The sequence below is a fragment of the Myxine glutinosa genome, chromosome 4, assembly GCF_964187855.1.
Source record: "Myxine glutinosa chromosome 4, kmMyxGlut1.1, whole genome shotgun sequence".
NCBI lineage: Eukaryota > Metazoa > Chordata > Myxini > Myxiniformes > Myxinidae > Myxine > Myxine glutinosa.
Window position 1 is genome coordinate 68,331,730 of NC_136264.1, and position 23,912 is coordinate 68,355,641.

At 44.8% G+C, this 23,912-nt stretch overlaps 1 protein-coding gene across 3 annotated transcripts in view; it reads left to right on the plus strand.

The window, feature by feature from the left end:
* Window positions 1–23,912, plus strand: part of FBXW7 (F-box and WD repeat domain containing 7) — a 541,360-nt gene that overhangs the window by 309,710 nt on the left and 207,738 nt on the right. For all 3 annotated transcript variants that reach the window (XM_078775834.1, XM_078775836.1, XM_078775835.1), the window contains one exon: window positions 6,073–6,207. In XM_078775834.1, coding sequence (XP_078631960.1) covers window positions 6,073–6,207 — 135 coding nt within the window. The remainder of the gene's footprint in view (window positions 1–6,072; window positions 6,208–23,912) is intronic.

The following is a 23,912-nucleotide window of genomic DNA, read 5'->3' on the forward strand; positions in this document are numbered from 1 at the left end:
TCATTTAACAGCCAATTAAGGGGAAATGTACACAGGGTTTATTTATAAGGAAATTTACTACTAAATTGACAAAGTGAAAGTTCTAAAAACCGCAACACAGCACCCTCATTCCTCACGGCACGTCTCGGGCCGAAAAACTTTAACTTAGTGTGACACGCAGGTGTAATTTCCCTCTACTATTAACCTTACCCTGAGTGCGACAGTTTTAAACACAAATAAGTATGTCCCCCTACTACGTTGCATCCTACCTAACAGATTCGCACCCACAATTAACCGAATTGCGGAATTGTTTTCAAGCTAAACATCTACGGTGGGGAGCATTATTTACAAGTGACTATTTGTATTTACAAAACGCAACCCAGGACCTGTCATTTCTTTGGGAGACAAAAGAAAATCCTGTGGGAGGGAGGAAAGAGCATGCACTGCATCGATACACCACCTCACATGCCCAGGGATGCGGAATTTTATTGTAATGCATCCCCGAGCATGCAAGCACCAAAGCACCAATCATAAGCACCAGTCAAAGCACCAATAAAACAACTGATGGTCTTGTCTCCGCTGGTGTCTGCTCCTGCTCTGCTGGTCCGATGTCTCTTCCAGATGTTCTCTCTTGTGGCTTGCTGCCTATTTGCAATATTAATAAATAAAAAAGCACAAAGTGTCCATTTTATTTATGGCCCACAGGGGCCAGCTATGGGTGGTCCAGCTGTAGGGCAAAAAGGGGGCCACCTCTCCGTGGTCAGCAAGCAAACTTTCCTGGGCCATCGCGGCCGGTCCCAGCAGAGGGGTCATGCCCCAAAACGTGGGGTCCATCAGTGTGGTGCTTGGCCACAGAACCGTGGTCCATATGGTGGTGCATGGCCGCAAGACGTCCGGTCCATAAGTGGTGCATCGATTCAGGCAGCTGGCAGCGGGGGCTCGGGCACACAATTGCGGCTCCCGCACGCTCTCCCTCAGTGCCCAGAGAGCACGGTCCATTGGGGGGGGGGGGGGGGGGGGAGGAAGACAAAGCAGAATCAGCGAGGGCAAGGGCGCAAGGGTACACATCAACACAGGTAATGCAGAGCGAGGTGCGCACGGAGAGCGGCGGACAAGGCTCGTCCCTAACGTACGCCACCCCCCCTGTCACCTACTCTACCCTTGCCCTTACCCCAGATTTACAAAATCTACACATTTACAAATTTGTCTCTTTCGTCACGTCTTCCCCATATCTCCCCTAATTCCAAATTCCTTAACACAATCCCTCTAACCAAATTTGCCATCACCCAATTCATCATCAATCCCTCTTAAGGAGGAAGAGATGGAATAACCAGCACAATGTCTCACCCACGTCATGATGCGTCTCACATTCCCAAAAACATTTGCAACAAAAAAAACAAAACAACCATGGCATGGTGGGGAGTTACGTCATCACCTCAGGTGAGTGGGTGTAGATGGTGCGAGGAGATTCTTAATCCTAACTACTTCTAAATGACATTAACACACTTTACACTACCCGGGGTCTTTCCCTGCCAAACCATTGGCCGTCTTACTCTATGCGGTTCTAAGAACCAAACTCCCATTGACCAAACTGTGGCGCTCTCCAATTTGGGGTCTCACTCCCCCGATTCAACTCCCTGTGCCTTCGCACAATTTCTGGGCTGAGTCGTGTGGCTCCCCTAACAGGTCTACCTACCTGTGCGCCTCCGCCACTGAAGTTGCCACCCGAGCTTACCTGCTCCTCACTAACCTACCTGGGGAAGGCCCTCCCTGGCGCTTACCCCCTCGGTGCCCTCTCTGGCACTGGGCTACCCGGGTCCTTCCTCTGGATCCTCCGGCTCCATTGAACTCTAACTGGCTCCCAGAGCCTACCTGCGGCCTCACCTGGCCGACGGACTAACAGTGGCATGAGCTAACAGGGATTCTCAATTTTATACACCAGTCCCCTTGGAGAGGGAATATCCATGGACTGGTTGATAAAATGGAGAATTAAATTCAGTTCTTTTGAATTAGCTGTGGATTAATTCTACAGAGTTGTCGGGGGCAGTAGCTCTGGTAAGCTCATGCCTAATAGGTGGAGGCTCTGCAACTGTTTAGTGTTGTTCAGAGCCATATGCAGTGCTTCAGAAAGTATTCACACCCCTTGACTTTTTCACATTTTGTTTTCGTCACAGTCTGAATTTATAATACATTACATTTTTATTTTTTGTCACTGATTTTGATTTGTCACTTTTTTGTCACACAAAATACCCCATAATGATAGTGAAAACATGTTTTTAGAAATTTTTACAAATGTATTGAGAATGAAATACAGAAATATATAATTTACATAAGTATTCAACCCCAAAGTCAATACTTCGTAGAAGCACCTTTGATAGTGATTACAGCTTCGAGTCTTCTTGGGTACGTCTGTATCAGCTTTGCACATCTGGATTTGGGTTGCTTCTCCCATTCTTCCTTGCAGATTTGCTCAAGCTCTGTCAAGTTAGATGTGGAGCGTCAGTGAACAGCAATCTTCAAGTCTTTCCACAGGTTCTCAATGGGATTCAAGTCTGGGCTTTGACTGGGTCACTCAAGGACTTTCACGTTCTTGTTCTGACGCTAGTCCAGTGTTGCTTTGGTTGTATGCTTGGGGTCATTGTCCTGTTGGAACGTAAATCTTCGTCGCAGTCTAAAGTCTTTTACACTCTGAAGCAGGTTCTCCTCAAGGAATTGTCTCTACATATTTGACTCCATTTATTGTTCCCTCTATCCATGCAAGTCTCCCAATCCCTGCTGCTGAAAAGTATTCCCATAGCATGATGCTGTGTCACCACCATGCTTCATGGTAGGGATGGTGTTAGATGGGTGATGAACTGTGCTTGGTTTCTGTGAAACGTAGAGCTTTGCATTCAGGCCAAATAGTTCAATTTTCGTCTCATCAGACAACAGAATATTTTGCCTCCCGCTCTGAGTCCTTCACATGCCTTCTTGGAAACCCCTGAATAAGGTCCTTCATGCTTTGTTGCTCAGTTTGGTTGGACGGCCAGCTCCAGGAAGGGTCTGGCTCGTTCCATATTCTTTCCATTTCCTAATGATGGAGCTCACTAGTGCTCTTGGGAACTTTCAATACTGGAAGTTGTTTTATACCCTTTCAACACGAGAACTTGTTTTGTACCCTTCCCCAGATCCATGCCTCTTCACAATTCTATCTCGGAGTTCTACGGACAGTTCCTTGGACTTCATGATAGAGCTTCTACTCTGACATGTACTGTTTAACTGTGGGACCTTTTTGGAAAGGTGTGTTTCTTTCTAAATCATGTCCCATCAATTGAATTGCCCACAGATGGACCCCAGTCAAGTTGTGGAGACATCTGAAGGATGATAAAAGGAAATTGTAGGCACCTGAGCTAAATTTGGAGTGTAAAAGCAAAGGGGTGACTTTGGATGATGCATACTTATCGACTCAAGATATTTTAGCTTTACAGCTTTGATGAATTTGTTAAAATTTCTTTTTTTTAAACTAGAAAGGTACTCTTCGACGTCACGACGTCAACTGATACGTCTCCATCCACATTATACATATTTGTACCAAGTTTGATTTAAATCCATTCAGCTGGTGTCAAATATCACATTTTTACCTGACATGACCTCTGACCGTTGATCTGTTGATGCCATAATACAATCAGTTCATCTTTGCATCGTATATACTTAAACCAAGTTTTTTCAAATTCCCATCACTTGTTCATAAGTTGGCGTGGCAATATAATTTTTACTTCGCATGACCTTTAACCTTTAACCTTTGACCTCTTGATGCCATAATCCAATCAGTTCATCTTTGCATCATATATATCATATACCTGTTCCAAATTTGTTCAAAATCCCATCACTTGTTCACAAGTTGGCATGGCAACGTAAATTGTACTTAACATGACCTCTGACCTTTAACCTCTTGACCCCAAAATCTAATCAGTTCATCTTTGCATCACAATCCATAATTGTCCCCCGTCGCACCACGGAGCGAAAGGGGGACTATGGTTTTCCCCTCCGTCCGTGTGTGTGTGTGTGTGTGCGTGCGTGCGTCCGTGCGTGTGTGCGGGCGTGCGAATGTGCGTGCGTGCATGCGTAAGCGGAGGACCGAATTCTAATTTGTTGTGTGGGTGCAACCCACGTCAAAATCCAAGATGGCTGCCGCCATGTATGTCTGACACCATGTATGTCTGAACCTTGTGTGCGGAATATCTTGAAAAATAAGCGCAGTACTAACTTCTAATCTGGTGTGTGGGTGTATCTAGGCATAAGGAAGAACGCTATTGAAAATTGGGTTGCCACGTCAAAATCCAAGATGGCCACCGCCATGTATGTCTGAACCTTGTGAGTGAAATATCTGGAAAAATTAACGAACCACTAACTTCTAATCTGGTGTGTGGGTGTATCTATGCATAAGGAAGAACGCTATTGAAAATTGGGTCGCCACGTCAAAATCCAAGATGGCCACCTTGCGTCTTCCACTTTGTCAACTCGCATCACTTCACCGACGGGGGACCTAGGCGTGGGGGACCTAGGCGTAACGCTTGTTATACCAGGTTTTGTAAAAATCCCGTGACTGGTTCACATGTTAGCTCGGTAACAGAATTTTTACCTGACAGGACATCTGACATTTGACCTCATGACTCCAAAATCTAATCAGATCATCTTGACCTCATCAAACATACCCGCACCAAGTTTTACTAAGATCCCTTCAGCCGTTCTCAAGTTATGGTGGTAATGAAAACCAATCACTGACGGATAGCCAGACGGACAACCTGAAAACATAATGCCTCCGGCGATGACATAACAAATCCACTTTGACATTATGGGGTGTTATGTGTAGATCATTGACAAAAAAAATCTCAATTTAATCGATTTTAAATTCTTGCTGTAATGCAACAAAGTGTGAAAAAGTCAAAGGGTGTGAAGGCACTATGTGAGTGAAATATGCATCACACACACACACACACACACACACACATACACACACACACACGCACGCACACACACAAACACACACACCTTGGATTAAAAGCATGAAATCATCGCTGCGAGATCTCGATCTCCACAATGAAAGTCATTTGTCGCACTTTGTGTACATCCATTTGGGCATGATGTAATCGCGTTATGATTGTTGTTGTGCTGTAGCTGGTATATGTTGCAGCCATCAAGGCCATACGGTGTTGTGGCTTTGTTTTGGCACATTCTTGTCCATCCTGACTGTGTTTTTTAATTTTCGTTTTTGTAGTTGTCCTCCCCTTTTATCATCCTTTTTTTCCCATAATTTTGTCTTCATTCTCATCTTTTTTCTTTTTTCTTTTCTTGGTCCCATTTTTGCCGACTCTGCTTTTTTTTCCTGTTTCACATTTACCATCCTCCACTTCCTCTGTTGCCTGTCCACCACTCGCTCTACGCTCACGTTATGAATCATGCCATAATGGGACCCGAGTTCCACTCCCTGTTCCTTTCATCACATGGCTGTTACTCTGTGCTGATTTGCCACATTTCATCTCTTTTACTCTTCACATTCACCATTCTTTGAGAGGTCACGAGGGTCTCTTCCCCAGCGAGGTCACTCGATAGTTATTGCAGGTTCTTGGTTTATGGTGGTTTTAAGATATTTGGGGTTGTTTCTGCAACATTATTGTTATTCGTGCTGGACTTTTATTTTTTCCTTGTTAGATTGTGTCCATATGTTTCGGATATAAAATACAAGTTTTTATGTTTGAATGAGCAGGCGAGAACAGCTATACGAAATATCCGAAAGGTTAACTCAAAAACGACTTTCCCATAAAATGGTTTATTTCACTCCTGGAACCTGCACACTAACAAACCTCATCATTTGTCTCACTTTTTGCATTCGTTTTCTTTAAAAGTGTTGTTTTCCTCATTAAACTGCTCACCGTTTTTCTTGACTGATCTTCACCTTGGTTCGATTTGAAAATGGCATTTTGAAAATACAGTTGATGAGAGGTGGTTAATACGTTTGCATTTCCGACATCAGATCCAGCGGGTGCTCCCGTTATAGGACCGAGTTTAAAATGAGCTAAATGGTGGTCTTCATCTTTGCTGTTCTCTTTCCAGAGGTGGAGTGGGCCTGAACGCCTGCTTGCACTCGACGAGCTCATTGATCGCTGTGAGCCAACGCAGGTGAAGCATGTAATGCAGGTGATTGAACCGCAGTTTCAACGAGACTTCATCTCTCTGTTGCCTAAAGAGGTGAGCGGACAGGCCTGGCTGTGGTCACATGTTCAGTTCTCCATATCTATTCGCCCATGTACTCTCCTGTGGCTGCATGCTGCCATGTGTCATTTGGAATCTCGTTCTTACACGTGTCCCAGGAAGTTGTTTGCATGTCAAGTTGATATTGTGCCGTAATCGTTGTTTATCTGTAGCTTTGTGTTATTTGCAGCTCTGCTTAATGAGAACAATACAGATAAAACTATTCGTGGTTACCCAGGTGATCATTTTTATGTTGTTGCTCGTTTGCACCTTGGATAGTTGCCAGTAATCTATTTGATCTGGCATTGGCATATTCAGTTGGATCCATGAATGAGATAACCAGTGTTTCTGACTGACATCTTCGATTTTGAAGAAGATTGAAGATGCTTGAACTGCCTCTTTCTCACAGGTCACATCATCACTCGGAAACTTATTTACCCACTTGTCTAGCTTGTAATGATGAGGCGCAATTAAAATTGTAATGTGATTGAAAAATCCGTGTCGGTTTGTTTCATACAGGGATGAATGAATTTCTAAATTCCACTGGGAGAACGCTGAACTTAAGTTCGTGCATCGTTGACTTAAGCAGCAATTTGATTGCAAGGGCACAGTGTTGTCAGTGTGAGCTCGAACGTCAAATAGGCCGTAACGAAATGCTGGTGAGCATCGCCGGGCTCTGAGGGGCTTTTTGCCCGGAGCGTCGAGTGAGCTGCAGGTTGATTTCTTCTCGTTTTGAGCAAATTCTGATGCGTGTTCAAATCCAGGCAAGGAAAATCTAATTGAGTTTTTGCCATGAATCATGCAGTGACCTTCTCATTAACTGCGCAACACATTTCTCACTTGGAATGTGCCTTGTTCAATGCAAAGGTTAATATCACAGATCATATTGGTTGAAAATAAAAAGCAAAGGTGTTAAACATAGGGGAAAAAAACTTTAAATGCAGCTCATTTTGCGCAATAACATTGGCGTGTACTTGAGCTTTCAGATAATGCACTCTGTTGTTGTTGTTGTTGTTGTTGCTTCTTGAAAATGGATCCGATCTAGCAGCTATCTTTAGGCTGATCTTTCTCATCTTTCTTAAATTTCAGCACTACGCTTCCTGTATTGGCTCATTATATAACCCACTCGTGTCTCCTTGGCCACGCTGACATGGTGCTTTTTTGTCGGCCAACCCCTCACTGCCTAAAGGGGCTGCTCTTGATCGAGTGCTGTTTGGTTTGGTACTTCCAGCCAGTTCGATAGTTCGCAAGCAAAGCAAGTGTTCTTCACTCCTGATTTTGCCCCTCGTGCCTTAAAGCCAGAAACGCTTCATCGTTTGCTTCGCAACTCCGAAGATGTCAACATCTATATATTAATGAAATGGGGTTTTGCAAAATCACTTGTCCTTAAGTTAGATAACCAAACAAGTATCCGTTTGTCTGTTATCAAAACAATACAGCACCGTGGTGTAACTTTTGGTCAAGTCTGATCTTTTCTGGGTAACGAAAGGACCAATAATCCATCGAGAACTTTCTCATCCCTTTATATATCTTTCTGAAGAGTGACAAATGAAATGATATCATGGCAAATATTGACAGCATTACCGAGCTGGCATTGCCTGTCGAATAACATTTTCTCCACCATTGATTTTGGGAGCAAAATTGTGTATCGAAGATGGGTTCTTTGTAATGTGCACCCAGAATAGTTTGCTCACATTGAAGGCCCAAAAGATGACGTCGAAGCTTGGGAAAGCCTTGCTGCTGTGGTAGAGTTTTTGGGTTTTACATATTCGGTGCAGGCAAAGGAGGAAGAATTTTCGATTTGTTCCCCTCCCACCTCACTTTTGTTTTGCTTCGTTTGCCTGCAGACCACGTCGACGGTCTCTGTGGACTGTTGACGTGAGTGTATGGTTGTTGATAGGAAACATTGTTTGGAATATGACGAGGATTTGTGACGAGTCCTTGTTCTCTGCTTGAAAATATGCATCATTTTTTATTTGTCAAATGCAATGGAGTTCAAGGCAGGTTAGTTGTCAGCCTGTCTTGGCATGCCTAATGACTTGCCCTCATTTGATGAGGACAGCCCCCTTGTTCCAGGAGAAATACCATACCTTTCACTGCCAATTAATTTTTTTTGCCGCAACGCTTCACTTACTCGAGCTGAAGTTATTTTGCCTTCATTTTATGGAGGGCTGCTCAAGGCAACCACTGTAGGATCGATCCTTTTTATGACCTTGGACCTTGATTTAAATTAAGCTTTCATCATTTTGCTAACATTTCTGCTTTTTTAACATAATCTTTTTGTCTTATTTTTATTTTTCATCTATTTTTCTGGCAAGTGCAGATAAAAACAATGAACAATCTTGTTTCTTTCAATAGCAAATTCGTTTTGAGTTATTTGATCCAAATTGATTGGCATTGCATGACCTTTAAAATAATCAATTTTCATCCAATTGACTTGAAATTTCAATTGACTATCTGAGCTTTGTCATTAAATTTTCACCAGAGCTTTATTATGAGGATATGAACACAAATTAATAATTTGGTCAAAAGGTCAAAGGTCAGCATCACATAAAATCGATTGTTTTAAATCAAAATGTTAAGGTTGCATAAAATCGTCAATTTTCATTTTGTATTTTTACCTCCGCCACTAAAGGTAGATGGAGGTTATGTTTTCACCCTCGTTACTTGCCGGAAAAGATTCCGGCAAGTAAGTATGTTGGTTGGTTTGTTTGTCTGTTTGTGCGCAGTACTACATCTACATCAATGCACATATAATCGCCATTCTTTACACACATATTTGTCTTGCCATGGAATAGACTGTGCCCAATTTTTAACTCTCCAGGCCCAAGGCCTCCATTATGACGTCATAATTCGATAATTCGACAAGTACAAAACTTAATCCAATCAAGATGCAATTTATTGAGCGCCATGTCGGCATAAACTTGCGGAGAAAAAAATAAATAATGATGACGTCATCGGTCACGTGGTTCGGTCGCCATCTTGGAAAAACCGAAAAACTTTGCACCTCTATCTCCGAAAGTGCTGAATATAAAAAATTGAGACATGGCTCATTGTAAAGAACTCTCCATGGGGAATAAAATATGTTAATGATATCATATGTGCCTCCATTATGACGTCATAATTCGACAAGTACAAAACTTCATACAATCAAGATGCAATTTCTTGAGCATAATCTAGGAATAAATTAGTTTAGAAAACAAATAATGATGACGTCATCGGTCACGTGGTTCGCCCGCCATATTTTTAATTCCGGCAATTCCTCGGTCTCTGACCGATTTCTACTCTGTTTGTTTGTCTGTCTGTTGTTACATATTTATGTGAATGTATGTGAAGTACCATGCAGGTCTTTGCTTCCGTGTGTAGTATATTAAGTTGTTGTGTAGTTGTTGTGGTTGGAGGGTCAGGAGCCCTTCGGAACCAGTGGCCGGAAACGGAAGTGGCCGAAAACGGAAGAAGAAAAGACACGAGGAGAGAAAAGGACGGTGCTTCTTCTTCCTCGCCCCGCGACGAGGAGAAGGTGGAATCGACCTTACGCTGCGCGGAAAACGCGCCGTTGCGAAACGTCTGGCGAGAGGAGTTACCTGGGCGGTAAATACCTTTGGACACGTCCAGTCACTGTGAGTTCGTGCACGAAACCAAGCGTCCGGGACAGTTTTGCCCCGTCTACCAAGACGCGTACGGGTCCGCACGTTGGGCCTCGCTCGCGTCGGAAGCCGCGCTGGGTTTTTGCCCATCTACAAGGACGCGTAAGAGTCGCACTTGGGGCCTCGCGCACGTTGGACGCCGCGCTGGGTTTGCCCCGTGGCTTGGCAAGGAGGTGCGCTGCAGCCGCGGCCCCAGTCCGAGACGGCACGTTTAGAGCACGTCCGCCCGGGGCTCGTTCAACCGCCCGTGTGCGGAGAGGAGAGACATTGACCACGGAGGGAGTCAGGAGTGGGGCTCACGTGAGGAATGTATAAGAGTAAGATGGCCATCTTAGAGTTTGTGTAGATGAGTTCACATGGTTGTAATATTGATTGTGCATTGTTGATGGTTGTTGATTGCTCAGTGAATATATTATTGATTATTCCGGATCCTTGGTGTGGGGTTTCTTCTTGACCGGAATTCATATTGATTGCGTTACGAAAGCGTATAAACCATATATCTTTCTGGCGGGGTCCCTCCCACGGTCCGGGGGTCACCAAGACCAGGTAGTTACCGGGAGGACCACGTAACAGAATTGGGGGCTCGTCCAAATTACGATTTGCGGTTTCGCAATTGGGTCTACGTCCGGGATCTAAAAGTGTATAAAATAATAAAATAATAATATTTTTGGTAATTAAAATTTATTAATTAATTATTAATTGGTAATATTTTTTTTTTTGAGAAATTGGGGAAAGTCTTGGGGTGAAGGTTAACAGGTGTTAACGATAGGCACCATGGCGTTTGTGGCACAGAACTTTGGGGTAACCCCGAGTGAGGCACAGTTCCGAGCGTTGCTAAAGTCGGATCTCTTGAAATTGGCCAAACATTTTAACTTGGAGGTCCGAACTAATTTGAGGAAGGCAGAGTTGCAGGCCACGGTGATACAATCTATGGTGGGATTAGGAACATGGGACGAGTTAGCCTGGGAGTGGCTACCCGAAGAACCAGAAGACGTGGAGCTCCGGAAACTGGAGTTACAATTACGGAGCCAGGAACGGATCAAAGAAGAAGAAAGGAAAGCAGAAGAGAGAAGAGAAGAGAAGCAAGCAGAGGAAAGGAGAGTGGAACGAGAACTCCAGGAAAGGTTAAAAGAAGAAGAAAGGAAAGCAGAAGAGAGGAGAGAAGAGAAACAAGCAGAGGAAAGGAGAGTGGAACGAGAACTCCAGGAAAGGTTAGCAGAAGAAGAAAGGAAAGCAGAAAAGGAAAGAGCAGAAGAAGAAAGGAAAGCAGAGGAGAGGAGAGAAGAGAAACAAGCAGAGGAAAGGAGAGTGGAAAGAGAACTCCAGGAAAGAAGAGAAAAGGAACAAGCAGAGGAAAGGAGAGCTGCAAGGGACCTCGAAGCAGAGGAGAGAAAAGCGGAAAGGGAATTAAAGGAACGTGACATGCAGCTTCAGCAAGAAATCAAATTCAAGGAGCTGGAGTTAATGAGAGAACGGGGAGAGGCACCACCCTTGCTGACGGGGTCGACACCTAACCAGAAAACCTGGGATGTGGGCAGACATGTGAGGCTGGTTCCACCGTTCAGTGAAAAAGAAGTCGCGAAATTTTTTCCACACTTTGAGAAAGTGGCTCGACAATTAAACTGGCCGGAGGAGGCATGGACCATACTCGTGCAAAGTGTGCTGGTGGGGAAAGCTCAGGAAATTTATTCGGCGCTACCAATGGACCAATGTGCAGATTATGAGGTACTGAAGAAGCACATCCTCAAAGCCTATGAGTTGGTTCCGGAAGCTTACAGGCAAAAATTCAGGAATGCCAGGAAGAGGGAGAGTGAGACCCATGTGGAGTTTGCCAGAGTGAAAGAAAACATGTTTGATCGGTGGTGTGAGTCAAAAGGAGTCGGGAAAGACTTCGAGACATTGCGGGACTTGATCCTGGTGGAGGAATTCCAGCAGTGTGTCCACGAGGACATCAAAGTGTACCTGCAGGAAAAGAAGGTACCAAAGTTGTGGGACGCAGCCACCATGGCAGATGATTATGCCTTAACCCACCGAATAGGGGTCCACGAACCTAACTCCTCGCCTAGATCTCCGCAGGGGAGGTGGGGAACAGCAGGTGCGGAGAACGACCATACATGGCGGCGGCCTCGAGATGATTATGGGGACAACTATGATACCCCACCGGTTCGAAATCAGAGGGATGCGGGCCCAAGACAAACTTATAGTTCGGGGGGCCCGAGGCAGACCCCGAGTTTTTCCTCCGGGCCTACTTGCGCGTTTTGCAAAAAACCTGGACACTTGATGTCCAGTTGTTACCTCATGAAAAGGGACAACCCAGAGCGGAGTCCGACTATTACAACTCCGAATGCGATGGCTAGCGTAAGAAATCGCCATCAAGAGGGTTACCAACCATTTATTTCCGAGGGGTTTGTGTCACTGGATGGAGCCTCGACTAACCGGAGACCGGTTAGGATATTGAGAGACACAGGGGCCCATCAATCTTTAATGCTTGAAGGCATTTTGCCATGGTCCGAGGAGACGGCAACGGGGGATAGTGTTCGTTTACAGGGGATCGGGGGCGGTGTTAGTGCTCCCCTTCAGGTCATCCAGTTGGAGTCCGATTTGGTGTCAGGACCGGTCACCGTCGGTTTACAAGCCACGTTTCCTGTAGAGGGTGTATCTGTGGTTCTCGGGAATGATTTGGCCGGGGGTCAAGTTTATGGTAACCTGAGGGTTGATAAAGAGCCCAGCAGGGAAAATAACACCACACCAGCTCGGGATGGTGACAAAAGTGCCAAGTTATTTGTAGGGGGACTGAACTTCAAAACAGAGGAAGAAGTTCTGACCTCTGTCTTCAACAGATATGGGCCGCTGGTGGAAGTGCGGTTGGTAAGAGACTGGGAAACGCAACAGTCAAGAGGGTTCGGCTTTGTCACGTTTGCCAGCACAAAAGACGCCAGAGAGGCAGAGAAGAATTGGAATGGCAAGGATTTGGAGGGTCGGACCATAACAGTAGGGAAGGCATTTCGTAGGCGTCGAGAGGTCTACAGGAGAGGACAACTGGGCGGTAGTTTTGGTGGTGGCCGCAGTCAATATTATTATGGAGGCTCCCTGAGTTACGGCCGCTCCCGAAGGAAGAATGGGCAAAGTAGTGGCCGAGAAGAAGACCGGTATTCAGGGGACTACAGGGACCAGTGGTCCCACCCTAATTATTAGGGACGTTCTGAGAAGTTGAAGCACTGAAGGCGGCGGAGCCGCCGAGCCAAGATTCCTACACGAATTAACCGTGAACGCCGTTCCTAAAGGCGTCCATGTAGTGAACTTTCCTGCACGGACTAACCGTGAACTCCACGTTCCTCAAGGCGCCCATGTAGAGAACTTTCCTGCACGGACTAACCGTGAACTCCACGTTCCTCAAGGCGCCCATGTAGAGAACTTTCCTGCACGGACTAACCGTGAACTCCGCGTTCCTAAAGGCATCCATGTAGTGAATACTCGGCTTGGCCTCCCGGAAAAGTGCTATCGAGTGGCTTAACTGGCTTTATTTTTAAGTGATAACTGTGCCCGGGGGGAACTGATAATGTGGGGGGGTTGAGTTATCTGGTTTGTTTCTCCAAATTGGCCGGCAAAGAAAGTTTTCGCTGGGTTCAAACTTTCTTTCTTGAAGGGGGGGAGTGTTACATATTTATGTGAATGTATGTGAAGTACCATGCAGGTCTTTGCTTCCGTGTGTAGTATATTAAGTTGTTGTGTAGTTGTTGTGGTTGGAGGGTCAGGAGCCCTTCGGAACCAGTGGCCGGAAACGGAAGTGGCCGAAAACGGAAGAAGAAAAGACACGAGGAGAGAAAAGGACGGTGCTTCTTCTTCCTCGCCCCGCGACGAGGAGAAGGTGGAATCGACCTTACGCTGCGCGGAAAACGCGCCGTTGCGAAACGTCTGGCGAGAGGAGTTACCTGGGCGGTAAATACCTTTGGACACGTCCAGTCACTGTGAGTTCGTGCACGAAACCAAGCGTCCGGGACAGTTTTGCCCCGTCTACCAAGACGCGTACGGGTCCGCACGTTGGGCCTCGCTCGCGTCGGAAGCCGCGCTGGGTTTTTGCCCATCTACAAGGACGCGTAAGAGTCGCACTTGGGGCCTCGCGCACGTTGGACGCCGCGCTGGGTTTGCCCCGTGGCTTGGCAAGGAGGTGCGCTGCAGCCGCGGCCCCAGTCCGAGACGGCACGTTTAGAGCACGTCCGCCCGGGGCTCGTTCAACCGCCCGTGTGCGGAGAGGAGAGACATTGACCACGGAGGGAGTCAGGAGTGGGGCTCACGTGAGGAATGTATAAGAGTAAGATGGCCATCTTAGAGTTTGTGTAGATGAGTTCACATGGTTGTAATATTGATTGTGCATTGTTGATGGTTGTTGATTGCTCAGTGAATATATTATTGATTATTCCGGATCCTTGGTGTGGGGTTTCTTCTTGACCGGAATTCATATTGATTGCGTTACGAAAGCGTATAAACCATATATCTTTCTGGCGGGGTCCCTCCCACGGTCCGGGGGTCACCAAGACCAGGTAGTTACCGGGAGGACCACGTAACACTGTGAAGAAGATATTTCAAAAAGTTGTGGACGGATTCGGACAAAATTTAGCAGCGAGGTAGTGTATGTGACATTGTGACATGGAATAAATGATTAGATTTTGGTGAAGATACAGATTCGGATCCAGCTAGTAGAAGTTCTTAAGTGATTATTTGCCATTGAGTGAGAGGGCTAAAATTGCCATATTGCAGGATATCTCAAAACATCATGGACGGATTTGGACGAAACTTGGTGGACAGGTTGGGTGTGTGACAAGGACTAATTTTTTTTTTTTTTGTACACAGGATCGAGGCTCGTGAAAGAGCTAACATTTATCACAAAAAAAAAAAAATCAAACAGACACACAAAACATATAATAAGGGTAGATGTAGTCAAAATGGGGAGAGAAGGGGAAGCACACAAACACAACATTTGAGAGCAGGGACATCGGGAGATCGGTGGGAGGCCAAGGGGGGATGAGGCATGAGAAGGGGGGGAGGGGTGGGAGAAGTATAAAACACAAGGACACTGCAAGGACTTCCAGGAAGGAAGTTGGTATTTCAAAAAAGTGAATCTGGGGTGAAATTAGCAGGGGTAGAAAAGATCAAGGTTTTGGATGGGGGAAGATAAGAGATGTTTGTGATCAGCTGTCTTAAAGACCTGGAGGGAGGAGTGGAATTGAAGAGAGTGAGGGAGTTTGTTCCAGAGGTGAGAGAAAAGAGGAATGAAGGAGTGCAGGTGAGCCGAGAGTCTTGATTTTGGCAGTTTAACCATAAGAGGGTTGCAGGCAAATCTTGTGCGACCTACAGGAATATTTGGGGGACAGAGCACAGACAGAGCTGGGGGAGCTAGGCCGGAGAGGAGTCGGTAGAAGACAGAAAGCCCACCAACCTGCCTGCGGTGAGTAAGTGAAAGGCTCTCGGAGTTAGCTTCACCGCGGGAGATTCCAATGATTCTGAACGCTTTGGTTTCAACAGCGTGAAGCCGAGCTAGGTGTGAGGCAGGAACACCGGCCCAGAGGGGAGAACAGTATTCCATTGAGCTGCGGATGAAAGCCTTGTATGTGGTGAGGAGCTCAGGTGTGCCAAGGAAAGTCAGGTATGGTGAAGATCTGAATATGGACTCAGATACGAGAATTGTTTAATTTTTAAGTGATTCTTCACCATTGAGGGATTGGGCAAAAAGCGATATGTAACATGATATTTTCAAAAGTTATGGATGACATGAGTTATGACTAAACGAGGTGAATGAGTTGGTTAGGTGACAAGAACAAGCCGATTAGATTTTGGTTCAGGTCCGAATCCGGATCCGACCTATGAGTGGGATACAAAACAAACTGTTCAGCATGGCGGGGTTAACCACACTACCGAGTGAGTGCCTTTATAGTTTTCAGCTGTTTTTGTCATGTTTTTTTTTATTTTTTTAAATACTGAATCGAGGCTCGTGAAAGAGCTAAGTTTAGCATACTAAGATTAGCATAAGAGTATGTTTAGCATACTGAAGAAGAAGACGTCTAAATACAAAGCGGACGTGGACGTGCTTTGCTTTTGTCAGATGCGTTGTCGTTTCCTCTTTGTTCATCATTATCTCTTGCATATCTCTTTAGAGCCTCCACTGGTGGATACAACTACACAGATGCCTACACAGATGCCAGATTTTCCATAGATGCCTCTTTATTCCTATCTCTACCTAACGCTATGCATGGTTCACATGGTTCACCATCAACTCCCTTCTGATAAAACTTCCGAAATCCAGGATCCTTTAGGTCGTTGGTTGTAGACAGCAACCGCTCAGGTTAGTACTACCGTTTGGACTTAGGAGTGTTAAAGTGGTGCCCGAACCATCTTACACACTCCGTGGCAGGATTGCTTGTCTTACTTTGTCTCACTCAAACTAGAGCCTCAACCTCTTTCTCGCAAACAAACATCATACACTTTTTATGATGAATTTTCTTCTTCATTTTCACGATTCACCTTAACATTCTCTCTCTTTTATTTCTCTTTCCTCACATTTATCAATGCAGTTATTTTATCTGAGGCCTGCCCTCGATGAGGACTATATAGTCCGTGACTGGAGCCTTCAACATAAAAAAGAAAGAATCCTATCTTCTTCTTTTAAATGGGTTCGGCATTAAGGAGTTAGGCGATGCGTTACCATGCGATGTGGCAGAGCATGATGGGTTGTTTATGCTCGAAGAAAGTGCATTGGTATTTCAGAACTGCCCTCGGCCCATACGAGGGACTGCAGCAGAAACTTCAGACCGATTTGAAATTCGGTGGATTATGTTATAACCGTACACCAATGATTGCTGAGAGCAGTTCAACACCTGCTGATTACCATTGCGAGACTGAAGAGTTTGTAAATACTCTCGATAAACAAGTAAATAAATCTTCGTATGTGTGAAGCATTACCTTCGCGAATCTGCTTCTTCCTCTGATCTTCCTCTGCTTGCAGCATCAGCTTGTTCCAGGCATGACTGTTCGACGTAGCAACGGTTGCTTTTGAAGCGAAATACAATAATTTGTCATCAACATCCCAATTCCTGAGTTTCCTATTTGTCACAACGTGTCGTCTTGAACGTTCTATCGACTCTGCTTTAATGTACTATCCGCTGTTACTTCAACCCGTTAAGTGACGAGCTGAGGGTTACGTAAATTGCACGAGACGGTGTTATGCAAATTGTAGTCATGCAAGTCATCTGCGTTATGCACCTTTAGCATATCGAAAATGAACCATAGCTTATTGCAGTTGCGTCGAATTTGCATGCGATGATTGATCGATTGTTTTTTTCACTCTGAAAGCGCGTATTCTTTTCGTCCGTGTATAACAGCAAGGCTTGCTTGCTCAAGAGAGGCGAGCAAGATCGTTTCTCTGCAATTTGTGCTTTGCTTCGACTTGCTATTTGTTTCAGCTCCTGGAAGAGCGGAAAGTTAAAACTGCCATTCGTCTGCGGCGCCTGCAGTGGGTTCGGCATCTTGGAAAACCTCATGCCTCAAAGAGATGAGCGTGCTGTCAATCCTGTGTTCATGCATATTCAAAAGCTCATTTTACAGTCTTTCACAAGAGTGCTGCACACACGCTGGATTGAACATTCCCTTTTTTCATTTCTTTCCGACGTGCTTATCCTTGTATAGAGCTATATATTAAATACTTATGCAAATAAGGCAGAATATTTAACCCTTCTTTCCTCGCGCACAATGGTCCATAGATGCCTCTTTACTCCTATCTCTCGCAAACGCCATGCAGGGCTCACACGGTCCACCATCAACTCCCTTCTGGTAAAACTTCCTCAATCCACGATCAATGCTCACCTCCACTCATTTGTTCCTCTTTTCGCCCACCTGTGGAACCATCTTCCACATCCTCTTCAATCTCAATCTTTCGTTCAGGTCTTCAAGATAGCTGATCACCACCATTTCATATCGTCCACAATCCATAACCATGATCGTTCGGTCTCCTGTTCGTGTTTCTCCCCTCTCTCTGCTGTTCCTTTTGTCCTGTTGTGTCCTGATCCATTCGATCTACAAGTACTCGTCCTTCCACGAGCCCCTCGACTATGTACTGTACACAAAACTCTTTTTTCTTATTTTTCTTTTTCTTTTTTCTTAAAAACGTATTTTTCTTCCTTTTTTGTCCCCCGTCACACAGCGGAGCGAAAGGGGGACAATGGTTTTCCCGTCCGTCCGTCCGTCCGTCCGTGCGTGTTTGCGTGCGTGCGGGCATGCGTGTGTAAGCGAAGGACCGCATTCGAATATGGTGTGTGGGTGCAACCCATGTCAAAATCCAAGATGGCCGCCGCCATGTATGTCTGATGCCATGTATGTCTGAACCTTGTGAGATGAATATCTTGAAAAATAAGCGAAGTACCAACTTCTAATGTGGTGTGTGGGTGTATCTCGGCATAAGGAAGAACGCTATTGAAAATTGGGTCGCCACGTCAAAATCCAAGATGGCCGCCGCCATGTATGTCTGAACCTTGTGAGCGGAATATCTTGAAAAATAAGCGAAGTACCAACTTCTAATCTGGTGGGTGGGTGCATCTAGACACAAGCAAGAAGGCTGTTTAAAATTTGGTCGCCACGTCAAAATCCAAGATGGCCGCCGCCATGTATGTCTGAACCTTGTGAGATGAATATCTTGAAAAATAAGCGAAGTACCAACTTCTAATTTGGTGTGTGGGTGTATCTCGGCATAAGGAAGAACGCTATTGAAAATTGGGTCGCCACGTCAAAATCCAAGATGGCCGCCACCATATATATGTCTGAACCTTGTGAGCGAAATATCTTGAAAAATAAGCGAAGTGCCAACTTCTAATCTGGTGTGTGGGTGTATCTAGGCACAAGCAAGAAGGCTGTTTAAAATTGGGTCGCCACGTCAAAATCCAAGATGGCCGCCGCCATGTATGTCTGAACCTTGTGAGATGAATATCTTGAAAAATAAGCGAAGTACCAACTTCTAATCTGGTGTGTGGGTGTATCTAGGCATAAGGAAGAACGCTATTGAAAATTGGGTCGCCACGTCAAAATCCAAGATGGCCACCTCCATGTATGTCTGAACCTTGTGAGCGAAATATCATATCATAGCATGTTTTCTGCGTCTTCCACTTTGTCAACTCACATCACTTCACCGATGGGGGACCTAGGCGTAACGCTTGTCTCTTCTATCATTCATCTTTTCTTGCCTTTTACAATCGCATTCTTTTCCTGAAAGATACCATGCATTCTTGAATTCCCACCAACTAATACTAGCAGACAGGTCCTCGTCTTGATATCCGTCCGGGGGGTGACACTTTGTGATGCAACTTCCGACCTGGGGAGCACCAGTCTCGCAGGCAAGTGTGCTACCTCTGTAACGTCCTGTCAGATATAGTTGTTGCAATGTCACAGATCGACATAATTTGGACATATGAAGTCATGCACCGATGCAATATTTGAGGCCTCACTCTAATCTGGTGGGCTGGATATGCAAAGGATAAGATAATGCAAGCAAAGATGGAACTCGCCAGAAATGGGAAATAAAATGCAAAAAAATGTGTTTCTGACAGAGAGAGAGGCGATCCATATCATGATAGCATCAGCATTGCCTCTTGGCATCTCTACTGACCCATTAACGTTAAACTCATTCACCACTTGCTTGAGTCAGCTGATGGCACTACCTAATGCCATTTCCTACTTTGCGTTAGGTTGTGGATGGTGGAATCTAGAATCACTGCTCACCTCCTCTCATTCGTTGCTCACCTCCACTCATTGGTTGTGGATGGTGGAATCTAGAATCACTGCTCACCTCCACTCATTCGTTGCTATTCTTACCTCTGCCACCAAAGGTGGGTGGAGGTTATGTTTCCACCCCTGTCTGTCTGTCTGTCTGTTTGTCCGTTTGTCAGTTTGTGAACAAGATATCTCAAAATGTGGTTGATGGATTTGGACGAAATTTGGCAGAGATGTAGCATATGTGACAAGGAAGCAATCATTAGATTTTGGTGAAGATCAGGATTTGGATCCGGCAGGTAGAATTTTTAAAAGTGATTCTTCACCATTGGGAGATGGGGCCAAAAACGATACATAGCAGGATATCTCAAAAAGTTGTGGACGGATTTGGATGAAACTTGGTGGACCGTTTGGGTGTGTGACAAGGAAAAATAAATTCGATTTTGGTGAAGATCTGAATATGGATTCGGATATGAGAGTTCTTCAATTTTTTAAGTGATTCTTCACCATTGAGTGATAGGGCTAAAACCAACATATAGCAGGATATCTCAAACAGTTATGGACGGATTTGGACGAAACTTGGTGGACAGGTTGTGCATGTGACAAGGACGAATCAATTCAATTTTGGTGAAGATCCAGATCCGACTAGTATAATTCTTTAAGTGTTTCTTCACTCTTGGGATATAAGGCCAAAAACGATACAAAGCAGGATATCTCAGAAAAAGTTGTGGACTGATGATTTTGATTAAATGTGATTCTGTGTTATGATTTTCTGGTCTACTCTAGGATACAAAATGTAAACTGTTCACCTGGCGGAGGTATGCTCTGATTGAGACATGTTCTAATTGAGACATCTCCCTACTGAGTGCCGTCCTAGTTTCCCACCTGTGGAACCAACTTCTACATTCTCTTCAATATCACATTCCCCACCACATCTTCAAGACAGTTCTCCATCACCATCTCAGATCATCCCCGATCCAAAACCATTCAATCTCTTCTACACTCCCCCTCCCACACTACCCCGTTAACTCTCTCCAAGCCCACCTCTTTCCAATTTTCCAGTTTTCCTTCTTGAGAATTTGTTACTGTATCCATCTTGTCCAGTCCACGCATCCTCCTTCCCCTAATTCTTCCACGCCTCCCTTATTTGTCCAAGTCTATATGTTACTCATCCCTGCTGGTGGTGCTTTCCCCTCTCTTTCTTCTGTTCCTTTTGTTCAGTTACTTCCTGATCTGTTCTATGTTCTGTCTTCTCCACGAGCCACGACTTGGTATCAATAAAAAAATACTGAGTTGCATCATTCTGGGCAAGTCATGAATGGAAAATGTTCATGGAAACAGATTTGCCATGCTGTATATGAACTGTTCCTGTTTTGGGGGAGAATGGGGACTATCACGTGGTTCCCTCCAACATGTGAATGAAAGAAGGTGACACATTTGGTTCAGGACTGCACATGAGGACATGAGAGGATGCTGTCGTCTCAGTATGGAGATGCCAGATGTCGATCGATCGGAGGTGAATGAGCAGGATGCTGATGGCACGTGTGCAGAAATGACAATATTTCAGGGGAAACACCTTTGGATGACGGCCAAGTTATTTATTCGTTTACAGCATTGTGCAGATGTACCGGATTTAACCACTTCTGCACGTCTCCACTGTAATACTTCATCAAGGTGGAGTTCCATTTTCGTTTATGGAACGTTGTATTTACCAGGTATAAAAAGTGGTTGCACCTTGTTTTCTCGAGTTCAGTCAGGGTGATGCAGGACTTCTTGCTTACAGATTGAACACTTTACCTAATTAACGTCGTGTTCCTGGAATTATATGATCGAATGTTGTGCATGTGTACTGCCCTGACATGGACAGATGCTTTGATGCCTGAATTTTTGTGGAGTCAAGTGAACGTATTTACGTTGAAAGGAAAACCATATGTCGAAGGGCTTTCGAGTGAGTTATCGTCACAATTGGGTTTTTTTTTTATTTTCCCTTCTTTTTTTCAGCCCCGATAATTTTGCATGGCTATTTCTTTGCCATCCTCCTGACTTGTACTTTGACCACTTTAATATATTTTCCAACTTTTAAAATTTCTTTACATGTTTGTCACATGCTCGTGATCTGTTGATGTGTCATTCTTCCATAATCCCTCTTTGGCATGGCTGAACAGTGTTGCCTCGTTTGCAATGCTCTCGAGAGGCCTTCGTTTAGAGCTAATTGCACTCTTTAATCCACCTGCAACCTGCTGCGGTTTCCTTATGTTTTGCAAGCCAAAGCAGAAAAGGAAGACAAAAGAAGTGGGAGAGGGAAAAATGCAACTTTCTTTGCTCGCATTAACTTAGTGTTATTGCATTGTGCCTATTGACGAAATTCAGGTCGATATTCTTCAGGGAGTATTTCGCATGTGCTTCCCCGTGGTCAACCCTGTCTGCTAAATAAGTCTGGCACAATGGCTCCATAGTCCGTAGGGATTTTTGTCTTTCATCGCTGCTGCAGCTCCCAGTTGGAGTCATGTGGGGGATGTACAGTTGTCCTGCGCAGCATCCTTCGATTAATTGTTCCTTGATCCAGCATTCGAGACGTTGAGTATTTGCGAAGCATTCTCAGATTTTTTCAGTGCAATATATTTTCTATGCAGCACTTTTATTACCTCCGCCACCAAAGGTGGATGAGGTTATGTTTTCACCCCTGTCTGTTTGGCTGTTTGTTACTTGTAAAAAAATCGAAGATTTTTCAAGTATATTGGTTGGTCTTGTGCGTTATTCTGTCTGTCTGTCTGTATGTCAGTCGCCTACAGGTCACAATTTTCAATTGATATTCACGAAACTTCACCAAATGGTAGAGTTGGTCATAAGCAAGAAGCCTATTGTTTTTGGGGTCAAAAGGTCAATACGTCAACATAGGCCAAAGATCACCAGCTTTGTCAAATTTATAAAATCCTCCATTTTTATCCGATTGACTTGAAATTTGAAGAGGATTTGCATATCTGGTCACTGAGTTCAAGCACCAATTATATATTAGGTCAACATAGGCCGAATTTCTAAAATCCTCAATTTTCATCCGATTGACTTTAAATTTCAAGAGGCTTTGCATATCTGGTCACTGAATTCAACCACCAACTATTTTTAAGGTCAACATAAGCCAAAAGGTCAACATTGGCCAAATTTCTAAAATTCTCAATTTTCATCCGGTTGACTTGAAATTTTAAGATAGGCCAAACAGATTAGCATATATGGTCACTGAATTTAACCACCAACTATTTTTAACGTCAACATAGGCCAAATTTCTAAAATCCTCAATTTTCATCCGATCGACTAGAATTTGAAGAGGACTTGCAAATCTGGTCAGTGAACTCAACCACGTATTTTTGAGGTAAACTTAGGCCAAAAGGTGAACATAGGCCAAGTTTCTAAAATACTCAATTCTCATCTGATTGACTTGAAATTTAAGAGGATTTGCATGCCAGGTGTTATGGATTCGTCACTTCTGTCTTTGTGGTTGTCATCCACTTGAAGCATTTTTAGTTTCATGTACTATTATTGTAACAGTTTGAAAAACGAAATGGATCGGGAGAAACCGGAAGAAGAAGAAGAGGAGGCTGGAGCGGATCAAGTGAGATCGGGAAAGAAAGGCCGATCTGCTTCGAGGTGTCGAGCGGACGCTGGTGGACGTTGGTCAAGAGCGAATATTGGTTTCCCCAGGAAAGGGATTCCTGTGACAGTGTCGTTATTGCTGGGGCAAGTAAACCTGCGCGATGGGTTTTGCTGTTGGTTCCGAAAGTGAATCGTCACGGGAGAGCCGGTACGCCTCCATTACGGGCCCGTCCGCCATTTCACCTCGCACCCGCCATTTCACCTCGCACCAGCCATTTCACCTCGCACCAGCCATTAGCCTGGTTCTCGTGTGTGTCGTGGATTTCGCTTCGGAATTTGCGGTTCTCCGCATGGGAGCCGCTGATTGTTCATGTCAGCGTCATTGTCTGGTGAACTGAAGGTGTGAATTCCCAGTCGCCTTTTGGGTGAACTTTTGCCTGACCGACGTCGGCCCGACCTCACCCAGCGGCTCTTCTGCAGCGTCGACTGTCAGCCGTCCTGGGTTCAGGTCTCAGTACTACCTGTTTTCTTTTGATCAACGGAGTGTGGATCAACTTTGGCCTGGTGTCCTGACAGTGACTTTGGGGGTGTTACAGTTCGCTCACGTGGAGTACCGTGAGTTATTGAGTTAAGAAACTGGTGGTACCATCATAGGAATTATATGGTGTTTGTTGTGCAATTGAGGTTTTATTGTACTTGTGCAAGTTGTTATTA